Raw genomic sequence first — 20,838 nt, forward strand, 5'->3', positions numbered from 1 at the left:
CCGCAGTGCGTGTGTCAATCGCAAGATGCGCTTTGTGGTTCCGATGACAGAACATACATGAACATTTGTCAGTTTAAAGAAGCGTACTTCTCAAATTCAGCACTCAAGATAAAGCGCAAAGGTCCATGCAAAACAGGTAAATCGCTTATAATGATGCTATGGCTTTGATGTGCGCCTAGTGCTGTCTCAGTCAGTGTACATTTACTCATCAACAGTTATTGCTCATAAACCGTGATTAAATTGGAAGACAGTAGACAAAAGATTACTTGGGGAAACTAACATCATGGCCAAAACAGAAACAAAGCCTATTCAGTCAATCTGCCAGCGAAATAATCATTAACGTGATAATTTTGCATACAATACACACTTTATTGTTCCATGTAACACTTTGCCACGTTGGAAAAAAAAACGACACAGACCATGAGTCAGTCAGAAAGGTTGCATGAAATATGGATTAGGGCAAAGTGGTTTCCTGTCACCAGTCTTAGATTTTTCTGACAGAGTAGCAAGAGAACTCACTGAGACTGATCCAGAGGAATCTTTACTCCACCCCCAGGTTTGAGGATTTTGGGGCTGGCCTGTACTTTCCGCACAGGCATTGGGAAAGATGTATTGTTTTAACCAGTTCCAGGAGTCAAGCTTGCTGCTCAGGAGCTGTGTGAGAGAGGAATTGGCTCGTAAACACCCCAACTCTACCTCTTCTTTTTTCAGTGCCGATCATCAAGGTCCCACCCCAGAACCTGGTGAATGTTACGGGTAGTAGCATGGTGTTCCTCTGTGAGGTCTTTGCCTTTCCAATGGCAATGATTGAATGGAAGAAGGATGGCAGAGACATTATTCTTCCAGGAGATGACCCACACATATCTGTCCAGGTGAACCATGTTTAGAGGCTTCAATCAATGCATCGAAAACCATCCTCTACTGTTGCCTTAGTATATTCTTTAATGTTTCCATCAACATACATACTTCTTGGATGGTGCAGAAATATTGTGTGGATTAGGCATAGGTCCTTGGTATTTCATGTTATACATTGTGTCATAGAATTATGTACATTCATTCATTCAGTCCCAAACAGTAGGCTATGCTTAAACATGTCCTTTGTCTGCGTTGTGCTGGACAGTCTCGGGGTGGTCCCCTGAAGTATGAGCTCTCTAGCTGGCTGCAGATCGAGAAAGCTGGCCTGGCCGATGCTGGCACCTACCGCTGTGTCGCTCGGAATGAGCTCGGCAGTATCTCTGCAATGGCTGTGTTAGGAGTTCTAGGTCCAGGTAATGACAGTTCTAGAGACAGTTCTAGAGCTTTATTTCATTTTTCTTCAGCTGTCACACAAATCTCTCAAAATGACAGACGTGAGATTGACTCCTCTGGTTACGATGCTAGTGTAGGCTAATAACCCCATCTAATACTTTTTCAGAAGAGATGTCTGTCTACTTGACGGAGAATATGACAGAAATGATGGAGTATGGCAACTCGGAGAGAGAGTATGATGAGGATTACTACTAGTGATGTCCTCCGTTCTAAGGAATCAGCCCTCACTAACGGAAGTGCTGATGGCATCCTGAAAGTCTTCACAATTGTTGTAGTGTTGCACATGCAGATTTTGTACAAACTGTTCAGCTTAACCCCATGTTTTCATCTCTACATCTGTAGTCAAGATGGTGAAAGTGAAGATGTGGATGTGATATATAACAAAAGCATAGGTGAATATGTGTGGAAGTTGATTATGGAAGCGACTGATCATTCCTGAAGTCTATATTGTACACTATATTGTACTGAAAGCATAAGGAATGAATGTCTCTTTGTTCAAAAGCTGTTCAAACCCATTTTCCTTGTGACTATAAGTCTACATTCCAAACCATATAAATGGTGTCTTGCAGGAAAGTTGTCCTGTTACTGTCTGGTAAAAGGTTTAGCCATCCCCTCAGGATGAACCTGGCATGTGTGCATCCAATATGTGCAACTGGATGTACTCTATATGGAATGTCTAGGTGCATTGTTGTGTCTCAGAACTGGAATGTACTTTTAGCTAGTTTATAGGTTTCCATCTATCGCTGTAATGCTTGGGCAGATGTGTCAGTAAGCCAAGCTCAGCTCTGGTCGTGGTGGAGAGAAGCCCACAGATGGTTTTAATGTTTTGTGCAGCTCAGACATGAAGAGAAACACCAACTCCTTTGTTCTTGTGTCAACAAGGTTCTATGCATTTCCTTTTATAAGAGATTATGGACTACCTTGTACTTGATCTAAATATAGCCATTCCTACTACATCTACGCAAAGGAAGCAACATCAGACTAAGAATATTATGAATATATTATGAATATGAATAAACAAATTATATTACAAAGATTTGTTATATTATGCTACTTCTGAATATTACAATATATCAAATAATCTCAAAGGGGAGATATGTTTTTCCAAATGATTTCTGCTTTCATCTGGATAAAAAAAATCTGTATTGACAAATTAAATGTAAAATGCGTACATTTTGAAGCGATGATGGCTTACTACATACTGTTACTGGAGTGCATATTGCATTCCCAGAAGAAAGAAATATGCAATAAATGAAAAACAGTAATCACAAACAGTCTCTGCGTGCATTTGTGTGCCAAAGTCCCTTCAGCAACACTGACTGTTAAAGTAATTACAGTCATACTAGTGTAAATCAATGCCATGGTCTGGACCCCTACTCTTGAAATAACCAGATAATATCATTGTTTGTTTGCTTCCATTTTCTTTTGCTGTGTTATTTCAAGCAGAGCCCATCATTGGAGGAAAACCCCAGTCAAGGAGTAACTCCCCAACTCTTGGAATCCATTCATTTTTAACTGTATGGAAAACTTTTAGATATCAAGAGGATTGTTTGAGGCTCAGATGGGCATGGGGCTTTCAGTTCCCTCGAGCTCGTCTAATATCCTGTCCACTGAAAATACATTACTGGCAAAGGAGGAAAGCAAAAAAGTTTGAGGGAAGCAGTTCAGGTCTGCTTGAAACATAGCTACTTGGCTTGATTGACAGTCACAGACAGGACCAGGGTGGAAAACATAATAAACATTCAGGGCCTGTTTTATTTCAGAGCTATGTTTTAGTGATGCAAAGAAAGTTGGGAAATTGACATTCCTTGAAAGGTTGCAGGAATTAGGAGACAAAGCAAGAAAATATACAGGGCCTTGCAAAGGTATTTATCCCCCTTGGCGTTTTTCCTATTTTGTTGCATTACAACCTGTAATTTAAATTGATTTTTATTTGGATTTTATGTAATGGACATACACAAAAATAGTCCAAATTGGTGAAGTGAAATGAAAAAAAATACTTGTTTCAGAAAATTCAAAAAAATAAACTGAAGAGTGGTGCGTGCATGTGTATTCACCCCCTTTGCTATGAAGCCCCTAGATAAGATCTGGTGCAACCAATTACCTTCAGAAGTCACATAATTAATTAAATAAAGTCCACCTGTGTGCAATCTAAATGTCACATGATCTGTCACATGATCTCAGTATATATACACCTGTTCTGAAAGGCCCCAGAGTCTGCAACACCACTAAGCAAGGGGCTCCACCAAGCCAGCGGCACCATGAAGACCAAGGAGCTCTCCAAACAGGTCAGGGACAAAGTTGTGGAGAAGTACAGATCAGGGTTGGGTTATAAAAAAATATCAGAAACTTTGAACATCCCACGGAGCACCATTAAATCCATTATTAAAAAATTTAAAAAATATGGCACCACAACAAACCTGCCATGAGAGGGCTGCCCACCAAAACTCATAGACCAGGCAAGGAGGGCATTAATCAGAGAGACAAAAAAGAGACCAAAGATAACCCTGAAGGAGCTGCAAAGCTCCACAGCGGAGATTGTAGTATCTGTCCATAGGACCACTTTAAGCCATACACTCCACAGAGCTGGGCTTTACGGAAGAGTGGCCAGAAAAAAGCAATTTCTTAAAGAAAAAATAAGCAAACATGTTTGGTGTTCACCAAAAGGCATGTGGGAGACTCCCCAAACATATGGAAGAAGATACTCTGGTCAGATGATACTTAAATTGAGCTTTTTGGCCATCAAGGAAAACGCTATGTCTGGCACAAACCCAACACCTCCTATCACCCCGAGAACACCCTCCCCACAATGAAGCATGGTGGTGGTAGCATCATGCTGTGGGGATGTTTTTCATTGGCAGGGACTGGGAAATTGGTCAGAATTGAAGGAATGATAAATACAGAGAAATAATTGAGGGAAACCTGTTTCAGTCTTCAAGAGATTTGAGACTGGGACGGAGGTTCACCTTTCTGCAGGACAATGACCCTAAGCATACTGCTAAAGCAACACTCGAGTGGATTAAGGGGGAACATTTAAATGTCTTGGAATGGCCTATTCAAAGCCTAGACCTCAATCCAGAATTAAAGATTGAAGTGCACCAGCAGAACCCATCCAACTTGAAGGAGCTGGAGCAGTTTTGCCTCGAAGAATGCGCAAAAATCCCAGTGGCTAGATGTGCCAAGCTTATAGAGACATACCCCAAGAGACTTGCAGCTGTAATTGCTGCAAAAGGTGGCTCTACAAAGTATTGACTTTGGGGGGGTGAATACTTATGCACGCTGAAGTTTTCAGTTTTTTTGTCTTATTTCTTGTTTGTTTCACAATAAAAAATATTTTGCATCTTTAAAGTGGTAGGCATGTTGTGTAAATCAAATGATACAAACCCCCCCCCCAAAAAATCTATTTTAATTCCAGGTTGTAAGGCAACAAAATAGGAAAAACGCCAAGGGGGTGAATACTTTCGCAAGCCACTGTACAATATACAGGATAATACAGGATTCCCCTGGGGCACGTTGTACTTCTACCACATAAAAAACATCAGGAAATACTTTCCCAGAGATTCAAATAATGCAAATGTATTACAGAACTTTTTACGCCTATTAATTATATTTTTTAAATAGATGCTGAGCAGACAGATTCAGTATCAAAATCCATAGGACTTAAATATCACATTTATTTTCAGATTTATGACAATTAAGTAACTTTTTTTTTTACAAAACATCCTGCTTCAAAGATTAAAAAGTACTTACAAAGAAAACTTGGAGTCAAGCTGTGTTGGTACCTCCTGCTGGCCAAAGACTGTAGAACAGCATACAGTGTAAAACATATATATGAGTTATTGTAGGTGTATTCAAGACCTTCACAGCAGAAATTGGGTATACGATAAACCACGACTAAAATAAAATATGTTGGGCATAGTGGTTTTATGAAGCATCAGGGAACAGTAGTCAACAAACCTTGAGAAATCCTCTGAATTCAGTTTTACAATGGGCTCACACAGTATCCCAGACCTTTTCATGATGACATCTTTGGTGTGGGCGCCCTCTGTTTTCACATTAGTTCATTTTCACCCTCACGTTATCATACGGAGAGTTTTCTTCCTCTCCATGTTGGGGTGTATCTGACGGAAAAGCTCTCTTAGGTGGCTTGGGGACAGCGTAGTCATCAACGTGAGGGTTGTATGGATACTCGTGGCCATTGGGGTCAGCTATGGTGCCCATGATTTTCCATGCATGACCTCTGACCTCCTCGGGGTCATCGTAAACAGAGGTGGGGCAGTTGGGCTCCAAAGCTATAGCTGCAGCACAGCCCTCCGGCTCATCGTAGATGTGCTCTGCCTTCGTGTAGCTGACTTTAGTGCCCTCAGACCTCCTTAGGCCTGATCGGATGGCCAACTCATCAATGCTGTCGTAGAGGGGATCTGGAGCATCGTCCTCCTGGCAGCCTGACTTCTTACAGCCTTGCGGCTCCACCCCCAGGGGGAGGTGGACACTAAGCAGCATGTCCGCCATCAGGTTCTTGGCAATGGTGTCAAAGGGGAGAGAGTAGTCTGAGTCCTCGGAGGAGTGGTTGGGTCCAGCACTGAGGCTGAGGGAGGGCTTATCCTCCTGCTGCCTCCTCTCCAGAGGCATGTTGATCTCAGAGTAGGTCTGACTCTCGCTGTTCATCAGAGGGCAGCTGGAGATGTTCTTTACCTGGTTCTTGCAGGGAATGCCTCTGGTGTCCAGTGTCAGGCTCTTGACCCCGGTGAGGAGTTTCTCCATGGGGGCCTCCAATTTGGCCTGGGGGAGGTGTGGGGGAGAGGATCCGTCCCTCTGCAGGGCTTCATTGACGGTGCTGTAAACACCCGGCTCCCCTGCTGGCAGGAGCCTGGGCCCAGGGTCCATCTCCTGGCCTCCTGAGGCCTGTCGGAGGGGTAGGCCTGCACCCCTCTGGAGGTTGATGGCTGACTCCAAGGCCTGGAACAGCATGTTGCCCTGTTTGGTGTCAAACTCAAAGCTACCTTCACCAGAGTCACATCTGCGACCCGCTTCAAAGGAAAATGTCACCTGTAAAGAAATTTGTGTGAGATTGCGTAAGACTTCACTCAGAAGGAAAGTTTCTTACGTATAATTATCAGCTATTCACTCATAGGGAGAAACCTTGTTGTGCTTTATTTAAAGACTGTAATGTATTTGGGTCGCCTTTCTTTAACACTAAAATAATTGTCCTCAACTAGGGTTGCAAAAACTTGCCCAAAATTCCCAGGTTTTCCAGAAGTCCCAGTAAGAAGATTAGTGAAATCAGGAGGGAAAAAGCGGGATATCCAGGAATCCCCCAACAAGGATTTCTTGAAAACCTTGGAATACTTGCAAAGTTACCGGAATTTTACAACCCTATCCTCAACCATTCCAAGAGAGATTTGTTGAGATTTTAGATGTTGTTGTGATTACTGGGCTTTTGTAGTTGACAGTTTGATGAGGATGTCACCTTGTCTCGTCCGAACCTCCGGAGGAAGCGGTAGGGCCAGGTGAAAAGAACCTCTCCTGACTTGGGCTCTTTGAGGAGGAGGCTGTCGAAGTCTGTCCGTAGAACACAGGGGCCTCTCAGCTTGCAGCGCTCTGCTGCCTCCGTCCTCCTCACCACCACCCTGAAGTCCTTCAATGCTGGGAAACAGACAGACAGGATGTAACAGACAGACAGTCTGGGAAACAGACAGACACTCTGCTCTAACTGAACACAAACAGTATCACACTGACTCAAATTGCAGTGTCCTTATTACACATGGATTTTTACACCTAGTGATAAAAGTATGTAAACCCAAATACAGTTTTTATAGTATTTCAAAAGTGATATTGCATTGTGTTTGGTTGTCAATGCATCCAAATATCAACATATGAAGGAGGTGCATCTTTTGCTTGAATAGTTCCATCTGTGCCACTGACATAGTCTGGCTTTAATTCCAATGTGTCTACAAATTAATAATTGATATGTTCAGTGATGTAGTGGTAAAAAAAGAATTCACTGAACGCCAGTGCAGTGAAAAAAGTCACTCTTCCTATACTTTAAATGCATTTTTCTGCAAATTGTGGGTAAACTTGGCAAAAAAAAACGGGGGTAAAATGCGCTTACTTGCATTTGCCCTCCACTACACTACTGGATTTGTTGGATCACGTCTCCATCTCAAACAAAAATCTAAGTTAAAGAATAGGACTAAATCAAATCAAGCTTTAAATGCACTTTAAATGAAGTTTGATTTGATTTAGTCCTATTCTTTAACTTACATTCTTGGTTGATGGAGATGTGAATCCAACATACAAATTATTAGTTTATACAAACTGTCCTTCAAATGTTGATATTTGGTTGCGTTGACATTATATACAAAGTTTGTCTATGTTGGAATTTGGTTACCATGATGACATACAGTGCCTTCAGAAAGTATTCACACCCCTTGACCCGTTGAGATTTTGTATCACTGGCCTACACTCAATTCCCCATTATGTCAAAGTGGAATTACGCTTTAAGACATTTTTACAAATTAATAAAAAATTCAAAGGTGAAATGTCTTGAGTCAGTAAGTATTCAACCTATTTGTTATGGCAAGCCTACATAAATTCAGGAGTAAAAATGTGTTTAGCAAGTCACATAATACGTTCGACTCACTCTGTGTGCGATAACAGTGCTTAACATGATTTTTGAAAGACTACCTCATCTCTGTACATCACACATACAATTATCTGCAAGTTCCCTCAATTTGAGCAGTGAATTTCAAACACAGATTCAACCACAAAGACCAGGGAGGTTTTCCAATGCCTTGCAAAGAAAGGTACCTATTGGAAGATGGGTAAAAAATAAAAAATCCGACATTGAGTATTCCTTTGAGCATGGTGAAGTTATTAATTATACTTTGGAGGGTGTATCAATATACCCAGTCACTACAAATATACAGGCATCCTTCCTAACTCAGTTGCCAGACAGGAAGTAAACCGCTGAGGGATTTCACCATGAGGCCAAAGGTGACTTTAAAACAGAGAGTTTAATGGTTGTGATAGGAGAAAACTGAGAATGGATGAATGAATACAAAGTGTTATGTTCGGGGAAAATCCAACACAACACATCACTGAGTACCACTCTTCATATATACAAGCATGGTGGTAGCTGCATCATGTTATGGGTATGCTTGTCATCAGCAAGGACTAGGGATTTTTTGGGGGGGATAAAAGAAAATGGAATAGAGCTAAGCAGGAAAACCTGGTTCAGTCTACATTCCAACAGACACTGGGAGACAATTTCCCCTTTCAGCAGGACAATAACCTAAAACACAAGGCTAAATATACACAGGAGTTGCTTACCAAGATGACATTGAATGTTCCTGAGTAGCGTAGTTACAGTTTTGACTTAAATCGGCTTGAAAATCTATGGCAAGACTTGAAAATGGCTGTCTAGCAATGATCAACAACCAACTTGACAGAGCTTGAAGAATTTTTTTAATAATAATGTGCAAATATTGTCCAATCCAGGTGTGGAAAGCTCTTAGAGACTTACCCAGAAAGACTCATCAGCTGTAATCGCTGCCAACGGTAATTCTAACATGTATTGTATTGACTCACGGGTGTGAATACTACTGTAAATTACATTTCTGTATTTCATTTTTTATACATTTGCAATTAGAAATTTTCAAAAAACATGTTTTCACATTGTCATTATGGCGTATTGTGTGTAGATGGATGACAAAAAAAAATCTATTTAATGAATTTTGAATTCAGACTCTAACACAATAAAATGTGGAATAAGTCAAGGGATATGAATACTTTCTAAAGGCACTGTAATCCAGTTTTTGAAATTTCACTGTCAAAACAAAAGTTTACGTTGATTCATTTTTTTCAAATACAATGTATTTTCCACGTAGATTCAATGTCACAATATGTTGACAAATTACGTTGAAATAACATTGATTCAACCAGTTTGTGCCGAGTGGGCAGTGTCCAAAAACTGGGTCTACATTGAAGGTTGTGGGTCTTCCAGCAGGACAACAACCCCAAACACACATAGAAAAGCAGCCAGAAATGTTTAAGAAGAAGTGTTGGACTGTTTTGGAGTGGCCAGCGAAGAGTCCAGATCTGAATCACATCTAAAAGCTATAACGAGATCTGAAAACAGCAGTTGGTGGAGGGCATCCCTCAAATTTTGAAGAATTAGAGCAGTTTGTTGTTAAGAAGTGGGGCAAATTGTCAGGATAACGGTGCAGCAAGCTCATTGATGGCTACAAGAAGTGTTTGTCTGCAGTTATCTTGGTCAAAGGCTGCACAACCAAGTACTAGCCCGGGAGTGCCAATAATTTTGTCCATGCCATGTGTCTTTATTTTCTCAAATAAAAATGTAAACTTAAGTTTCCAGAAATGTAATTGGTTCTTCAATTTTGATAATCCAATAACAAGTTTTATTTAATTTAAAAAAAGTTGTTTTAGAAGAAATAGTGAATTATTTAAGAAAAGTGCAAGTGTGACAATATATTTGGCCGCAACTGTACAGTACAGAGTTAAACAACACCAGACTCTCTGTCATGTCCTAGCATATTGTACTGCAGGCTAACTGATTTCCCAAAGAATTCCAGTTGTAAAGTGATCATTCCAGTGCTGGAAAAAAAACACTGCTACTGTGGTTCCCATGATGAATGAAACACAAGCCAAATTACAGTCGGTGCAATGAACATAAGCTATGGGGGAGAGCACTGCACTTTTTCAGTTGCTCTGTGGGAGGGAGATCAAATCCCAGTCACAGCCAGAGGCATATGACTCCTGTTTTCCATTCACTTGGATAACAGTCTTTAAGTGAGAGAAAAGTGGAATGCATTCTTATTACCAATCCTAGACCTACACAGAGCCATGTATTTAGAATCTAACTTTGGCCTGAATGCCAAGCGTCACATCTGTAGGAAACCTGGCACCATCCCTACAGTGAAGCATGGTGGTGGCAGCATCATACATCATGCTTTGTCATTATGGGGTATTGTGAGAAGAAAACAACTATTGAATCAATTTTAGAATAAGGCTGTAACCTAACAAAATGTGGAAAAATTCAAGGGGTCTGAATACATTCTGAAGGTACTGTACGTACGTACGTACATTTTCCAAATCCCTTTAGAGAGAGCTAATATAATGGGAGTTTGAATATACTGTAGATCAGACTCACAATGTGTTAGCATGGTTTCAAAGAAGATACTCTCCACTCATGGATGAAATGAATGAAAACCGACACTTGTGAAAACCTGTCACATCCATCACTATTCCTTCCCTTTAGGGTGCCTTCATACCAAAATTCATGAAACACCCCAGCTAGCACAATGGATCTGGGCCGATTCCGGCTGAGAGTAGGGGCACTCGGCTGAGAGTCAGACATCATGTGGCCCGAGTCTGGGCCTGAGTATTACTTATTACTCATGTGGCCTGAGTATTACTTATGGCTAGGATACGGGGATTGAGCTTGGGTTGATTCCGGTGTGAGTTATCTGGACCATATGTATTACTTGGGGCTCGGGCTGATTACAGTGAGAGTTATCTGGCCCAAATGTATAACTTGGGGCTCGGGACAATTGGGGCTACTCTCTGGCAGATGATTACACATGCTTTAAATAATTAACATTTCATTATTTATTTTTCCATATTTTGTCATTGTTTCTGTGTCCCATCGCACTGTAGCAACTCCTGTGGCGGGCCAGGCACATGCACACTGACACGTTCACCAAGTGTATGGTGTTTCCTTCAACACAAAATGTTTTGTTTGTGGATGGGTATAATTTGTATGTATAAAATTAATAATAGTAATATTTAAAATTACTAAATCGGGTAATTTTGTATACATTTATTTAAATTTGCATCGGGCCGCTTCTGGGTGGATTCTGGTAAGATGCCAGCAAAGTCGGCTGAATTCCGGTTGACGGAAACGGCCCGATGTACTTGGGCCGATTCTGGGCAGTCATTCATTTTGATTCCAGGCCGAGTCTGACACCCGTTTCCGGGCCGATTCAATCAGTTCTGGCCCCCCGGAAGAGGGCCGCTTCTGGGCCGATTCCTCATTGCTAGCTGGGACATGTCAAACGCAGTGGTTTAGTAGGGTGGGGAGAAATAATTAGCAAGAAACGGTGTTCTAAATTTTTTATTGGTTGTGACGGACATATCTTGGCAACTTTTCTGATTGACAGCACACCACAACCCTAGGCCCTCCCCCAACGCATTGCTCCCATTGAAAACCATTGGGTTGCTGCATTTTTTTACAGATCCATTTGTCTCGTTTGAAAGCACGCTTGACTGAGCTGATCTTCACTGTAGCGTCTTTGAGCAGCACCTGAGAGAGAGACTATGTAACAGAGCTGAGCAGAGCAGCATGTTTGTAAAATGTGTCTTAGGAAGCCACAGACATATTGCTGCACTGAGTAGAGGATGTTTCGTTGAGAAGATGCACTGGCTTGTAACCTCTCAGCACTTCCTCAACCAACAAAAAGAGAGAAGGGCCTATTGACTTCCTGTTGCATCCAAGCCCTATATGACAGACATACCCTGTTCTTAAAATAAACTCGCTGACTTCTCTATACAGTAGCTCAGCTCCACCTCTTTGCCACTGGTGGATGAGCCTAAACCACTAAACCAGTTTCTCACCAGAATTTATTTTTAAAAAAAATGTTCCGTTCTACATTGCCTTCAGGTCATGTGATACTTTGCCGTCCGTCTGTAGGTCTATTTGGAGGCACATTGAACTAAGCGTGGCCCTGTTAAATGCTATGGATAAGTGTTTTGGTTTTTGGGTTCATTTCTTCCCAGGTGCTTGGTTCAGAGGTTGAGGTTGAGGAGTTGCTTCCTCTGCCTGGTGCACCACATGCGTTTGCTGTTTGTTTATGAGAGGTATGGGATTGCATGACTGAAAATGGCACATGAAATAAAAAAACTGAGAATTCAGAATGGACACAGTCACTGCAGACATTTCAACTCAAGGTGCCACGACTACTACATATACTGTGAAATGCTGATAGAAACACATATTTTTGAAGCCCAAGCACTACTTTCACATTATAAAACTATGCTTGCTTTGGCTCATACAGTATCTGCCTACAATCAGCTCAGTGGAGATATGCCTATTCATATCACACACAGAGATCCTGTTACATTTTTGTAATCCTACAGTAAATACCATAAACAATCTGAAACAGAGTGTGTGTTCTACCCTCAGAACGATACACTGGTTGCAGGCCTGTCAGCTGAAAGTTGCATGCTGAAGTTGTTAAGCTTGTGATCTCAAATGCAGGCTCTGGTTTACCTCACTTGCATCTACAAATAATTGACTGCACATAGGTTACAGCCACTCAGAAATAGAGATACTGGTATACTTAACCCAAATCACTGCCACAATGCTGTAGCTATTACGATGTTGCTGCTAAGGACATATCTGGTTCTAGTTTTTATCAACAAGGAACTAATGACAGTTGTAGACAAGAATATCCAAGATCCAGGATGAGAAAAACATAGCTAAAAACCGGACACAGATTAAGTCTTTGATTAAAAAGCATGCTCAATGGAGAATATCCATTGAAATAGCTTTTTAGTCCAGGACTTATCTATGTCCGAGAAATCAGTCCTAAATGTTGTTGGTTGAAAGGATGTGATATTTAACAGATCAAATGTATATGTCAAAAGTAATGTATTTGCCTCATTGCGCTTTTAAAACATAGAGGGAACAGAAAACAGTAGAGAACAGGATGTAACTGACTTCTGACTGATAAGTAAGTGGTCAATGTGCAAACATGCGGACACTGATGGTGCAATGCTCGTCAACCACAAGACAGGAAAATATGTCACAATTTTCCACTATGTATAACAGTCAAAATAAGACAGAGATGAACACAATGTGTCTGTGTGGAAGAGGCCACAGAAAATATATTACAAAATGCAGTTTGGTTTTATATTATATATTGACATTTATATTTTATTTTATTTTATATACTGTATAGTCAAGTTTTTTGAACATATGCCTCAAACAGAAAATATAAAGAAGCACTTCCTCTATTCAAATTAGTCCTGTTACTGTAATGCTCCTATGTACACACCCCAATATGACTTACTTATTTAAAGCCCTAGGTTCTTCAACTTGAGTTCTGTATACACTCCAGTATACACTCCAGTAACTGATCAGAGTGGTGATGAGTTGAGTCACGTCAGGCACCTTTATCCTCTAATTACAAGACATTAGATGAATGTCAAAGAACAGTGTCCCATGACCTGAAAGAGCTCAGGGCTGTATTAAATACAGTGGGCCACAGCAAGTGCTACGTATGTGGACATACAGTATAAGTGACACTTTTCTCTGCAGTTATTTTAGAATGTCCTGTGTGTGTGTGTGTGTGTGTGTGTGTGTGTGTGTGTGTGTGTGTGTGTGTGTGTGTGTGTGTGTGTGTGTGTGTGTGTGTGTGCTGTGTGTGTGTGTGCGTGTGTGTGTGTGTGTGTGCGTGTGCGTGTGCGCGCGTGCGTGCTTGCATGCATGCATGCAAGGGTGTATGTGTCTTGCTAAATACAATTATTTCGTTTTCCTTCATGGGGTAAATAGCAAGACTTACCACTGTCTCTTCTGCTGTACAGAGAGTTGTCCTCCATCCCCATTTCTGCAGCATCTGCCTTTGATCGCTGCATACTGTTACGTTTCATCCCTCCTTTCTCACCCCAGTTCATCTGCATTGGTCAAATATACCATCAGAAACATACAGTGAACGTCAACATTTCCACATATTGGAAGAAGAAAACAGACTGCAGGGCTTTGGAATGTTTGTATTGTTGGTTGTGCTTGTGCGTAATAATAACAGTGTTCACTTGTGTACTTAGCAGTTGTTCACTTGTGTACTTAGCAGTGTTCACTTGTGTACTAAGCACTAGATCTGTACCAGCTGTTTCACCAGTGTTAGTTGGATGATGGATAATGTGGGCTAGCTACTGCTTTGGCACTGTTTTTGTCCTCCTGAATTGTATTTTGCTAATACAAAGCATATAAGGGAGAGACTGTTAACTAAGTTCAAAACACAAGCTGAGTGAGCCATTACTCTTCAGCAGTCAGCTAAAAACATTTCAAATTAGTGGGTTTTCTTGGTAAACCCTGCTACTGTTTTTCACATGATGGTAGAGTCAACCCTCAGAAGCCAGTGTGTGACAGAGTATTTTTTTTATAGCATGACAGTTTTGAGTTCCTGAGTTATCTGCTTGCTTTTCAAAAATATTTTGAACTGTAATGTCATATCTGTTGTCATAAGTGTAATGTCATATTTTGCTGTATGCATGTTTACAGTATATCAGTTATGATTTAGGTCCCCAGCCCTATGTTGAACTGTACATGAATTGGACATGCAGCATCATATAAAGTGTGATCCCTCTACTTTTAAGCAGAATCAAACCTGACAGAACAAGGGATCTGACTGAACGTACAGGGAATGCAATTTCGCACAGTTTCTGTGTCCAGTCGTCCAGCTCGACCATCTCCGCAGCAAACACAAAAAGTTTGTCTGCAGTCTCCACATGGAACTGGCCACAGTCTTTCGGGGAGCCCTCCATGTCCACCTCTGACACCCGGATACAGTCGCTTAGCTTGATCACCTTCTTGCTCTCCTGCTGCTTGCGGAGGTTTTTGTCTGATTTCTCCAGGGTGCTCGCACCATCTTTGCATTCAAAGAACTCCAAGCGTGAGATGGAGCAGGTACTCTCCCTGTACAGGATCGACCAGACCTTTTTCCATTTCTGTAGGGGAGTAGACAAAGCATGGGGTCAGACAGCAACAGAGGCACAGAAGGCCAATATTCATATTTTAAGGGATGTCTCTGCGTGTTTCATGAGGCTACTGTAAACCCTATTACTAGTTTCACTTCCTATAGCCTGGAATAGGTTTGACAGTATCCAACTGGTTCAGCAGGTGAAAAGAGGAAGATAAAGTGAATCTACCATTCTGAATCCATTGTCAACACTGCTCTTCATATGGCATTGCTCAATACTGTGGAGGGGAAAACTTGGATGCTTTGCTCTGTGAAGCCCCTTTAAAAAACTAAATATTTTGCAATACTACAAAGAAATGCGATTGATTTAGTCTACCACAGTGGAGATGGGTTATGCAGATTGGCTGCTACTGCTGCTATTGCACCATTAAAACAAAACCCTCTATGGGGAATTTCGAGACTGGTCTGAGACCCGCAATACTACTCCTGGAGCTAATACAAACACGTCAGGAAAGTCTAGCCTGACAGGAAATTGACCTTAACTATAGGTTATTCCCCCTGGTTTAACTAAACAAACTCCTTAATCTACATAAGTCTCTGGTACTGAACTATGGAAATCTTTAGCTTTACCACATAAAAGTTATTGGTTGCTGTTTGTCTTTATAACTGGATAAATACCGCTGGTGATTCCAACAGATGACTATCTCAAGGCAAACGTCTCATGAAGAGATTGAAAACTGTGAAAAAATAAATATGTGTGTAAAAGAGAGAAATAGTAATTGCATCTTTTTGTAGTAACTAACTCTGCCATGGGGAAATGAATGTCATTTTTGTAGGGGCTTTGGATAAATGCCGAAAATAAGGTCTGTGGTAAAGACAGGCTTAGGAGATCTTATACGTTTTGTTCTGAGATCATTTTCATCAGCTAATGTAACTTTTTGTGAATTTTGAAGCATTTATGTCAATTAAAAAAAGCACATAACATGACCTTTATGAATTATGAAGGCTTTAATTTGCTGATATTATCTCATAAAACAAAACGTATAAGATCTCCTCAGCCTATGTTAACCTCAGACCTTATTTTCAGCGTTTATCACAAAATCCTATTCTTTCCCCATTCATTTTCACCATAGGGATGACTGAACGAACTAGAGGTAACTAATTTCCGAATTCTAGGACTACAAGCTGGCAAAGTCTGGACAACACAGCAGGGTATTTAACACTCTCTCTTCAATCATGTGTGGCAACATCATTATACTGTCTTTCTTGATGAGTGTTAGCAATATTCTACAAAACAATCAAGTTGATTCAAAGTATTATTATTAAGTAACTGGTTCCACAGCCATTTTTTTATTTACTGAACTTTACTCAAGTGTTACCAGAACTAGAAAATAATTGTTGGCCCAAAAATTCAGTCAATTTAAAACTACAGTTGAAGTTGGAAGTTTACATACACTTAGGTTGGAGTCATTAAAACTTGTTTTTCAACCACTCCACAAATTTCTTGTTAACAAACTATAGTTTTGGAAAGTCAGTTAGGACATCTACTTTGTGCATGACACAAGTAATTTGTCCAACAATTGTTTACAGACAGATTGTTTCACTTATAATTCACTGTATCACAATTCCAGTGGGTCAGAAGTTTACATACACCAAATTGACTGTGCCTTTAAACAACTTGTAAAATTCCAGAAAATGATTTCATGGCATTAGAAGCTTCTGATAGGCTAATTGACATAATTTGAGTCAATTGGAGGTGTATTTGTGAATGTATTTCAAGGCCTAACTTCAAACTAACTGTCTCTTTGCTTGACATCATGGGAAAATCAAAAGAAATCAGCCAAGACTTCAGACATTTTTTTTAGACCTCCACAAGTCTGGCTCATTCTTGTGAGCAATTTCCAAACGCCTGAAGGTACCACATTCATCTGTACAAACAATAGTACGCAAGTATAAACACCATGGGACCATGCAGCCGTCATACCGCTCAGGAAGGAGACGCGTTCTGTCTCCTAGGGATGAACATACTTTGGTACGAAAAGTGCAAATCAATCCCAGAACAACAGCAAAGGACCTTGTGAAGATGCTGGAGGAAACAGGTACAAAAGTAGCTTTATCCACAGTAAAACGAGTCCTATATCGACATAACTTGAAAGGCCGCTCAGCAAGGAGAAGACACTGCTCCAAAACCGCCATAAAAAAGCCAGACTACGGTTTGCAACTGCACATGGGGACAAAGATCGTACTTTTTGGAGAAATGTCCTCTGGTCTGATGAAACAAAAATAGAACTGTTTGGTCATAATGACCATCGCTATGTTTTGAGGAAAAAGGGGGAGGCTTGCAAGCCGAAGAACACCATCCCAACCGTGAAGCACGGGGGTGGCAACATCATGTTGTGGGGGTGCTTTGCTGCAGGAGGGACTGGTGCACTTCACAAAATAGATGGCATCATGAGGCAGGAACATTATGTGGAAATATTGTATCAAGACATCAGTCAGGAAGTTAAAGCTTGGTCACAAAGGGGTCTTCCAAATGGACAATGACCCCAAGCATACTTCCAAAGTTGTGGCAAAATGGCTTAAGGACATCAATGTCAAGATATTGGAGAGGCCATCACAAAGCCCTGACCTCAATCCTATAGAAAATTTGTTGGCAGAACTGAAAAAGCGTGTGCGAGCAAGGAGGCCTACAAACATGACTCAGTTACACCAGCTCTGTCAGGAGGAATGGGCCAAAATTAACCCAACTTATTGTGGGAAGCTTGTGGAAGGCTACCTGAAATGTTTGACCCAAGTTAAACAATTTAAAGGCAATGCTACCAAATGCTAATTTGTTTGATTTATTTATTTGATTTTTTATTTAACTTTATTTAACCAGGTAGGCCAGTTGAGAACAAGTTCTCATTTACAACTGCGACCTTGACAAGATAAAGCAAAACAGTGCGACACAAACAACAACACAGAGTTACACATGGAATAAACAAATGTACAGTCAATAACACAATAGAAAAAGTCTATATACAGTGTGTGCAAATGGCGTGAGGAGGTAAGGCAATAAATAGGCCATAGTAGCAATGTAATTCCAATTTAGCAAATTAACATTGGAGTGAGTGATGTGCAGATCATGATGTGCAGATGATGAAGTAGAAATACTGGTGCGTGGAAGAGCAAAAAAGTAAATAAAACAATATGGGGATGAGGTAGGTAGATTGGATGGGCTATTTACAGATGGTTTGTGTACAGCTGCAGCGATCGGTAAGCTGCTCAGATAGGTGATGCTTAAAGTTAATGAGGGAGATATAAGTCTCCAACTTCAGCGATTTTTGAAATTCGTTCCAGTCATTGGCAGCAGAGAACTGGAAGGAAAGGCGGCCAAAGTAGGTGTTGGTGTTGGCTTTGGGGATGACCAGTGAGCTATACCTGCTGGAGCGCGTGCTACGGGTGGATGTTGTTATGGTGACCAGTGAGCTGAGGTAAGGCGGAGCTTTACCTAGCAAAAACTTATAGATGACCTGGAGCCAGTGGTGATCGTAACTGAACAAAAACTGGGAATTTTTACTAGGATTAAATGTCAGGAATTGTGAAAAACTGAGTTCAAATGTATTCAGCTAAGGTGTATGTAAACTTCCTACTTCAACTGTATGTGTTTGCTCAACTTGTCTCATATGTTCATTCAACTATAAATTATTATTTTGGCATCAAAACTAAAAAAGGCTGTGCAACTAGTTACACACACACACAAAGTGCTTTTAACTTTCATATTGTACACACTTTGACATACATGATTACATTGTGCATGCTCATTTATATAGTAATTATATTATTCAACATGTTCTAACCTGGGATTTGAACTCACATGGCATTTAGATCTTCCTGCTACGCCACCATGTATGGCAATTATCAGTTCATCTGACTATTCTCTCATCACTGTTTTGATTTACTTATTTCAGCAATTTTGCGCTTTTCTGTATAGTTGTATAATATTGGTGGGGCATATTACTCTGTTTTAATGTTAAAAACACTGTGTGTTTGTATAGCTAATTCCACAGCTTTTTTGGGGTTAATTTGTAGTTTAATGAACATATGAGGCAATTTGAGCAAACACATCATTTTAAGTTGGCTGAATTTTTGCCTATGTTTTCTCAAGTTTGGGCCAACAATTTTTTTGTTCAGGTAACACTTGGACCAAAAAGTGGAGTAAACCAAAAAAAGGCTGTGGAACCATTTACTAAATAATAAATACTTGAAACAACTAGATTGTTTGTTTTACAGTGTAGATGATTTCCCAACCTCAATCAATTAGCAGCTGTTTCTTACATGATAACAATACCACTAATTAGATTGATAGATGACTCATGCTCATGATATCGAGAAGGCAGAAGCCATTGAGTTTATGTGTGTGAGTAAGCAACACATATTAATATAGTGTGTTCAGGCCACACAGAGACTCTGAGGAGAGTGCCACAAAGGAGCTGTGGCAGATCTTACCTTGCCAAACCTATGTTGCTGTAAGTAGAGCATTCCTTTCTTCCTGATGTCCTCCTCCATGGTGTACCAGCTCTGTTGCCCCTACTCCTCTCCACTTTTATGTCTGTTCAACACGACGCCCTGCTTGTGGTATCTATCTACAAATGACGCAAACCCCTCAAGTTCCCTGTCATGTTGACTTCCTGTATGCGCAGCTGCATCACAGAACACAGCAGTTCAGTACTAAAACACTGTGTGTGTGTGGTACATTTTTGTCATTTAGCAGACGCTGTTGTCCAGAGCGACTTAAAGGAGCAATTAGAGTTAAGTGTCTTGCTCATGGGCACATCAACGATTTTTCACCTAGTCGGCTCAGGGATTCGAAACAGCAACCTTCGATTACTGGCCCAACTCTTTTAACCACTAGGCTACTTGCCACCCTGTGTGTGTGTGTGTGTGTGTGTGTGTGTGTGTGTGTGTGGTGTGTGTGTGTGTGTGTGTGTGTGTGTGTGTGTGTGTGTGTGTGTGTGTGTGTGTGTGTGTGTGTGTGTGTGTGTGTGTGTGTGTGTGTGTGTGTGTGTGTGTGTGTGTGTGTGTGTGTGTGTGTGTGTGTGTGTGTGGCCTTTTGGTGTGTGAACCTCTTGTTTCTCAATCACAAGAGACACAATTGTTTTGAATGTTACATATTACATGTTTTGCATGTTCCATAAAAACAATATCAAGAGTACGATATATGTACAAGTGCCACCTTTCATAAGTAAAATATAATTGGTGTAGCAGGATGGCTCAAAAAAATTGAATAATCTTATAGCCTTATTGGTATAGGCTACATTTAGTAAATTCTGTACAATTATTTTCATTTCACAACCCGTCTGACTTTGTGGTCAAATTATTGCATCCTTCCTGTGTAAATTTTCCATCATCTAAGCAACATTTGGGTCATGTTAGCAAAAAACTGTAAGGGGTTAACAAACTTTTTCACTCGGGCCCCCCCTTCCAACATTGGGGAACATCCTGCGCCTCGCTCTGCATGTACGCCACATCTATTTTTATGGGCAAAAGCACTGTTTGTGACACAAACTGTTCCCGCCCCTCTTGTTGGTGGACAGACTTTTGCAGTTTTAAAGCTAATTTTCTTGCAATTCTATACATTTTGCCATGTCTAATGTGTATTCATGTGACATTTGAGTGACACATTTCTGGGGAAAAGCAGCCAACAAGTGCTCAGCATATGTGGAAACTGCTTCAAGACTGTTGGAAAAGCATTCCAGGTGAAGCTGGTTGAGAGAATGCCAAGAGTGCGCAAAGCTGTCATCAAGGTAAAGGGTGGCTACTTTGAAGA

The 20,838-nt window shown here is 40.8% G+C and overlaps 2 protein-coding genes across 5 annotated transcripts in view; one reads left to right on the forward strand and one right to left on the reverse strand.

Moving 5' to 3' along the window:
- Positions 1–2,580, forward strand: part of kazald3 (Kazal-type serine peptidase inhibitor domain 3) — a 3,293-nt gene extending 713 nt beyond the window's left edge. Inside the window, exons 1-4 of one of the 3 annotated variants that reach the window (XM_014174836.3) lie at positions 1–136; positions 712–872; positions 1,121–1,268; positions 1,418–2,580. The exon at positions 1–136 is cut by the window's left edge and continues 711 nt beyond it. In XM_014174836.3, the coding sequence (XP_014030311.1) occupies positions 1–136; positions 712–872; positions 1,121–1,268; positions 1,418–1,503 (531 nt within the window). In that variant the 3' untranslated portion in view covers positions 1,504–2,580. Of the gene's footprint in view, positions 137–711; positions 873–1,120; positions 1,393–1,414 lie in introns of those variants that run through there. The other 2 variants (XM_014174835.3, XM_045708835.2) reach the window with 2 other exon arrangements.
- A 463-nt stretch (positions 2,581–3,043) lies between these two features.
- Positions 3,044–19,673, reverse strand: dok2 (docking protein 2). 2 transcript variants are annotated; one of them, XM_082969271.1, is made up of 5 exons: positions 19,518–19,673; positions 14,917–15,057; positions 13,893–14,004; positions 6,779–6,954; positions 3,044–6,357 (listed from the first exon to the last, which is right to left on the reverse strand). In XM_082969271.1, the coding sequence occupies exons 1-5, from the start codon at positions 19,575–19,577 to the stop codon at positions 5,365–5,367; spliced, it is 1,482 nt and encodes a 493-aa protein (XP_082825397.1). In that variant the 5' UTR covers positions 19,578–19,673; the 3' UTR covers positions 3,044–5,364.
- Positions 19,674–20,838: the final 1,165 nt, after the last annotated feature.

The sequence above is a fragment of the Salmo salar genome, chromosome 26 (assembly GCF_965601325.2).
Source record: "Salmo salar chromosome 26, fSalSal1, whole genome shotgun sequence".
Lineage (NCBI taxonomy): Eukaryota > Metazoa > Chordata > Actinopteri > Salmoniformes > Salmonidae > Salmo > Salmo salar.